General features: G+C 59.7%; 1 protein-coding gene across 2 annotated transcripts; it reads right to left on the bottom strand.

Moving 5' to 3' along the window:
* Window positions 1-142: 142 nt before the first annotated feature.
* On the bottom strand, window positions 143-6,486 carry LOC122210266 (insulin receptor substrate 1-like). 2 transcript variants are annotated; one of them, XM_042922879.1, is made up of 4 exons: window positions 4,393-6,486; window positions 2,059-3,318; window positions 1,325-1,846; window positions 143-357 (listed from the first exon to the last, which is right to left on the bottom strand). In XM_042922879.1, the coding sequence occupies exons 2-4, from the start codon at window positions 2,453-2,455 to the stop codon at window positions 293-295; spliced, it is 984 nt and encodes a 327-aa protein (XP_042778813.1). In that variant the 5' UTR covers window positions 2,456-3,318; window positions 4,393-6,486; the 3' UTR covers window positions 143-292. The 2 variants fall into 2 exon arrangements, with proteins under 2 accessions (XP_042778813.1, XP_042778812.1); XM_042922878.1 differs by having other exon boundaries at window positions 143-1,846; window positions 4,393-5,252.
* Window positions 6,487-6,646: the final 160 nt, after the last annotated feature.

The raw sequence follows: 6,646 nt of genomic DNA, 5'->3' as shown, positions 1-6,646 counted from the left end.
CGGGATCCACAGTACAGTCCCCCAGACAGTATTTGGAAGCAAGAAGTCTAGCAGCTCTGCCAGGCTCCATAGAAGGGAGGATTGTATGAACACATGGCTGGTGCTGAGAGAGGGAAATCAGGGAGTAAGGGGGTGGCACAGCACTTTTGGGAAGCAGTAGAGGGAAGGTACCTGGTGCTTTCAGCCCTCTTGCTTTGGGGTCCTAGGAGTTCAGCCCTGGGGCTGGGGATTAGTTCTTTGGCTGGGAGGAGACACAAGGCAGGTAGGGAGGAACAGGTCCATGTGAGAGAAGTCAGCCAAGACCGGGTAGGGGGCGCCAAGGCCAGCCTGGGAATTTGGAGTGATGCTTCAGGAACTCTGCCAGGAGAGAAAGGATCAGGGCTTTGCTGGGGGTTTGTGGGCAGGAAGAGGGGAGGGTGGCTCTAGAATTTTCTCCGTTAAAAGAATCCAGCTTCTTGGGGAACCTTTTCCTGAAGATTCCCCAGGCACCACATCTGGAAGGAGCAGAGTGGGTAACAGGCCTAAGGGCAGCTCAGAGCTCTGCAAGTCACAGGTCCTGGCGGGGGCGGTGCCTAAGAGCCCCTCCAGGTTTGGAAGGGTGAGGGGAGGAGTTGAGGGGAGCTGGCAGGAAGGCATTTGTCCTGTTTTCTCTCTCCTCCTCCCCATCCATCCGTCAGCTAGACTGGAGGGGGCTGCCTGTGTCTCCTCACCGGAACCTCCCTGAGGTTCTGGAAGTTGATGCGGGCATAGCTGTGTGGGTGGTGAATGCTGGACCCCGGGGTGTCGCCTTGAGCCTCCAATGGAGGGACCAGGTCCAGGTCTACATAGTTGAGGCGGTTTTTGGTCGGGTCTTGTATGGCAGTGCTCATTCCTAAGTGGTGTGGGGCCACGTACCTGATGCACACGTAATCTCCTGCTAGCTCCGAAGGTGGTTGCAAGCAGGGATGAGCCCCTGTCGGTCCCCAACATTCCCCGACGGCGGGAGGGGGGCCTTGGAAAGAAGGTCCCGGCCTCCTGGGCCTGGGCGTATAGGAACGGGGCAGGGAGCTCGAGGAAAAGGACCCTGGCAGAAAGTGGCTCATGGGCACGTATTCAGTGCCCCCGCACCCCTGGAGGTGCTTGTGGGGAGGGACATGGGCAAAGGCTGCAAGGCCCGGGGGTGCCATCACCATGTAACCACCTGCTTGGCCACCCCCCATGGGCTCGTAGTTGCTCCCAGCTCCCATGGCGACGTAGCCCCCGCCCCGCTCCAATTCCCCAGGGTGCGAAGCTGCAGTCGCCAGCGCCGCCAGGGTCTCAGGGGTTGCTTTCTCCTTCCTCTCACCCGCGCTCCCGCGATGGCTCAGGCCGCTTGATTGGGCTGCCGAGGCCAGGGTCGCATAAGGTTGGGAGACAGAGGGTCTGTAAGAGCTCGTCGGGGGATCCCTTGGCAGTGGCTCAGTCCTGCCACCAGCATCATCATCCCCGAGTCGCTTCATGGCGGCCAGTACGGTCTCGTGAATGCTTTGGGCCACCGCGGCATCCGGCGCCTGTAGCCACAGCTCCCCGGGGCCCGTGGGCGCCGAGCGGCCGAGTTCCAGGAAGAAGAGGGAGTCTGCGTGGCCACAGCGGCGCACGCTGAGCAGCGACAGGCGCAGGGCCGGCGGCGGCGAAGCCTGGGTGTCCCGAGAGCCTCTGCCCTTGGGCTTCCGCAGCAGGCTCAGCACCCCCGAACCCAGGCACAGGCGATAGCTGCCGCTGCCCAGGCCTCGTGTCCCCCCCAGTCCCTTGGGCCGCAGCGTCACGGGCCAGACGTCCTGAAATGGAGCAAGGATCCAGGCCCTGGGGTCCTCGTGAAAGCTGGGACCTGGAGAGATAGTGGGCTGGTCACAAAGGGCTCCTGGGTCCGGAGGTTGGAGTCACTGTGCCCCAAGAATTAAAGAGGTGTTAACGCTTCACGTTTGAACTTCATATCCGAGACTTGCTGGGACAACCTAGGATAAACAAAGCCCGCGAACACCCAACCCCCGGTTCCCAGCCCCCCGCCGCGTCTCCACCTGCCAAGGGGTGGGGCCTCACCCGCAGCCGCGCGCACCTCAAGCAGGGCGCTGTACCACGCCTGCTGCTCCGCCTCGCAGGCCGCCGCCACGCCCAGGCTGCGGTCACGCGTGTACAGGAGGATCAGGTGGCGCTGGCGCGCGTCCACGCGCGTGCTGATGGTGCACGCGCCCGCCAGGCTCACGATGAGCTTGGGCGGCACTCGGCCGGCGCGGAACTTCTTCTCGCTCTCGTAGCACTCTAGGCTCGGCGGGTCCGCGCGCAGCACGAAGAAGCGGCGGCGCTGGGACTTCTGCTTCCGAAGGTGGCCGCAGAGCCGCACGTCAGCGGGACAGGCCCAGGGCCGCGGCAGTACCAGGGGCACGTCGCCCAGCTCGGCCTCTGGGGCCGCCGTGGGACCACCGCCTCCCCGCTTCATCACGGGCCAAAGGCAATATAGTGGCCGGAGTAAGGGCTGAGATTCAGTAGGGTGGAGGTGGCGGTCCTCAGGGAGGAGGGCAGCGTCCAGACAGGTTGCCACCTGTCTTTATGCCCAGCGTCTCACCCCTTCCGACTTGAAGTTTGGGGCCTGGGATCTGCGGTGGACCCCTCGCAGCGCGCAGCGTGTACCCCAGTGGTTGTCCGGTGGCCTGTGACACACGGGGCTCCAGCGGCCTCTGAGGCCTGACCCAGGCCAGCCGGGGCCGGCTCCCCGCGCCTTGGGTCGCCTCCTGTCCCCTCCCTCCCTTTGCCGACCGCTCCAGAGTCCCCACCCCCACGAGGTTAACCCTCGTGCGACCGGAACGCTGGACACCAGGCCGTGGGAGTGAAGTCTGGGAGAGGTGGCCTCTACCCCACCCTAACCACCCTTGGGCTGGGGTTGCAGGGGCGGGGAGTGTGTGGGCGTCTCTACGGATCCGAGCTGACTGCCAAGGAAGCGACGACCGAAGTGAGGCAAATGTGAGTGGAACTGTGTCGGAGGCGAAGGCGCAGGAGTCTGCAGTCCTGGAGATTAGGGGACCGCCCTTACTGCAGCACCGCCTTTTGCTCCTGCCACTGGCTACTGGGGCTCTAGGCGTCCAAAACCTGTGTCCTCCGTTCCCACCCAGGAATGGTTCTGTACCCTTCCTTCCCAAGCCAGCCTAGGAGCTAGGGCCACCAATCATTGGGCTGTGATGATTTCAGAAGAGCTGGAGTTCATTTTCTCTCTGGGTTTAGGGTGATAGGAGGGGTCTTCAGAGAAGACTTCTGGATTGGTCTCTGTGCACAGACCATTCCACCAGAATTCCAGTCAAGGGGACACTGAAGGAGAACCCGGGGAAGAAGACACCATCTCTCTGGGGCACTGCCCTCCCGCTGCCCTCAGCCCCTTCTCACCACCACTGTCCCAAAATGCTACCATGGGCCAGCTGAAGGCTTTGATCAGAGGTGCAGACTCTCTGGTGGGGGAACCCCATCCTAAGAGATTTGAGATGGAGTTGGGGTTCAGACATTGTACACCCCACTTCTGACCCTTTCAAGGATCATGACTCCTGCTGGGGTGATGGCGCTGGTCACCACACACTCTAGAAGACACACCACCAGATGACACGTGGGTGGGAGCCTTTGAGGACTTTGTGCTATCATTCTCATTGCTAGTAAGATAGCTAAGGGCGGGGGTAGGGTGGGGGGAGCCAAGGGTCGAGGAGGGGATGTGGGCAACTGAGTCTTAGCCCTATTAAAGATGACATATGGGGGGGGGGAAGATGGCATATGGGGAGGAGGGCTATTAGGTAGGGAAGAAGATACAGCAAGAACACTGAAGCAAGGGAAGCCTGTTCGTTTTCTCAGACTAGTCCATAGGCCATGACAGCCTGAGCTGGGAGGGCAGGTCTTCCCACCCATGCTTCTCCACTCCCCAGATTCTTCTAGAATGCTGGAGAAGCCAATGGTGCACTGTGTGGAAGCTAGGATCCTCAAATATCTTTTCACCATCATGTTGAGGGTGAAATGCAGGGAGCCAACCGTCATCATGAGGATGCGCATCTGGCTAGAGGCAGGTGGTGCCCAGGTCCCCCCTGAGCCTCTGGCTCAGCCATAACCCACCCCCCCCCACCCACCCCCCACCCCCACCAAGTGCAGGAGAGGTGCAGAGAGCATGTGAGCACTGGGGCCAGTGGCAGCCACTACTTTTGGTGGGTATTGGCCAGGGAGAGGCAGGTATGTGATGGCTCCATAAGTGGCCCCCCAAACAGAATTGTGCTCAAAGCCATTGTCTCCAGTGTGGCCTTGACACATGTACCAGGTGCAAAGTAGCAAGGACACAAAAGAGATCTGCAGGTCCCTCCCCCTCCCAGTGCTGCTTTGAGGAACAGGGCACCCATAGGGCCTACGGACTTGCTGTGCTCCTGGCCTGGAGCCTTACTCTCCAGGCTTGATTTGAAGCTATCCACAGAGGGCCTCTTCATCCCTACTCCTTCCACTCCGCATCAACCAGGCCACAGTGAAGCACCCCAGTCCTTGTGAACTCACAGCTGCTGTCACAGAGACCAGCTCCAGACCACCTTGTGTCACTGAACCCCTAAGTGCTGGGTACAGATAGAGCAGAAAGCAGCAGGGATTTGAGTACCTGGGTTCTGGGCAACAGTGATGGTGTGGGGTGGTAATCAGTGCCAGGTGATTTAGCCTGCTGGATACCAGGAAAAGCCTGGAGCCAAACGACTGGCCTAATCAGTTGCCTTAGCAACAACATTGCCCTTGGCCCTCCCCAGACAAGATCTTGTCAGCCTGTTGCCCTGGTAACTCCACTTGCTCCCCAGGGACGGGAAGTGGCAGAACCTCAACCCCGCTGGGTGAGAACACCTTTCCCAACCTGAGGGGTCTACCTGTGCATCCCTCTGCTGGGTGCAGGGTAGCGGCAGGATGGGATCTCCACATTCTAAATCCCTGTGGAAGAATCTTGTTACCAGCGAGAGGAGCCTACAAGGAGAATGGGGTCCTAAGGCTGGGCTGTTCCTATCAGCCCCTTTCTCCCCCATCTGGAGTTCTTCCCCCTCTGTGGAGGAGGGATGCAGGGCCACCGCCATCTCCTGCCTTCAGTCTTCCCTCACCATGGCTCCCAAGCTCCAGTCTGGAAGGAAGGGAGTTTTCACAGCCATCCTGGGGACTGGCTCCTGCTTCCTCACCCACAGGGGCGTGTGACCTGCTGAAGGCTGGGGCCAAGCCAGAGGACTGTTGTCTGCAGAGTGTGATCACAGCACTGGCCAGAGGGACATGAGGACTTGGTCAGAAGCCCGGTGGGAGCCTGGGTGAGCTCCATGGTGTGCCTGCAATGGGGTTCAGATTTGTAACCCCCCAGGCAGGGCCGTGTAAGTGCGTCCTGGGGGGGGTGAGGTAGGAGGAACACAGCCCAGTCATTTAGACATTTTCTGTCAGGCCAGGGATTTTTCCATTCTTTGCTGCTCGCCTGGACACAGGAGGCCCCACGGAGGCAGCACTGTGGCTGCTCTGCGCCAAGAGAGGCAGCTGCGGTCCTAGTCTTGGCCTGTGCCCAGGGAACTCGAGTGTTCTGTCCTGGGGTTGAAGGCTGACCCAGTGTAACTTCTCTGATTGGTCACCCTGCCGTGGCCAGTGAGCTGGCTGGAGTCCATGTTGGACACAGTGCCCGGGATGTGGGGAGGGGGACTGCAGGGAGGTACTGGGGCCCAGGCACCAGGCAGTAAGGAGACCCTTGAGAAACTATAGGAGTGTGACTGAAACAGCACAGGCCCTTTCAATGTCACCTCCAAACCTCAGTGCTTTTGGTTAGGAAAGGGGGTTGGGGGTGGCTGGGGAAAAATAAGAAAAGGCTCCTCCTCCTACCATGCAACAGACCAGCTTCCTCCCTTCCTGGTTCTAAGCAGAGAAAATGGGAAACAAGGACAGGGACAGAGGGGTAATCAAGGGGGACAGAGAAAAACACTGGGAGAAGGGGACAGAGCATGAAAAACCCAGGGAAAAGGGATGGTGGTCCATGCTGGGAGAGCCACCAGGCGATGGAAGGAGAGAAGGGGCTGGGAGAGTGGGAACACAGACCCAAGACAGGATGGGTTCTGAGCCTTGCAAAGGTGGGGAGGCCATGCCTGGCTGGGCGAATAGCAGCAGCTGGAAATATTTCCAGAAAAGTCCTCAAAGTAAATAAAGTGATAACACAGTCTCCATCTCTCCTTGCTGTTCTGCTGTTAAAGGACATTGGGTAGAAAGATCCAGTGAATCCCAAGAATGAACAGCTGCAGGGCCAGAGTCCCTGTGCAATGTGGAAAAGGGAGGAACCTCTCTTGACAGCAAGGCTGAGTGCTGGGCCTCTCCTCTGCCACATGAGGTGTTTAACCCACGCTGGCTACCTTGTCACCACACAAACAGCAGAGACACCATGGCTGTTGACATAACATCCTCAGGTGAAAACAGTGTGGAGAGGGGCTGAGGATGCACCGACCTGGCAGTAGTCCACTGGTCTACCGGGTCTACTCGGATGAGACTGTCTCCATGCTGGCACTTCCTCCTCTGTCCACTGGCACCCCCCCCCCACCCCCATCACCCCCTCCCTGCAGCCACCTAGCTCCCACTGCACACGGGGACTCCAGCCATGTCCAGAAAGGAATTCTAGTCCCTG

Source organism: Panthera leo, chromosome E3, assembly GCF_018350215.1.
Source record: "Panthera leo isolate Ple1 chromosome E3, P.leo_Ple1_pat1.1, whole genome shotgun sequence".
Lineage (NCBI taxonomy): Eukaryota > Metazoa > Chordata > Mammalia > Carnivora > Felidae > Panthera > Panthera leo.
The sequence above is the reverse complement of the archived record's forward strand: the minus strand, read 5'-3'. Positions and strand labels throughout refer to the sequence as shown.

Excerpts from the sequence above, each read along its gene's own strand:
- LOC122210266 (XM_042922878.1), bottom strand. The coding sequence starts at position 2,455 with ATGAAGCGGGGAGGCGGTGGTCCCACGGCGGCCCCAGAGGCCGAGCTG. Across the intron at positions 1,847-2,058 it reads TGAGGTGCGCGCGGCTGCGG|GTCCCAGCTTTCACGAGGAC; the intron begins GTGAGGCCCCAC and ends CTATCTCTCCAG.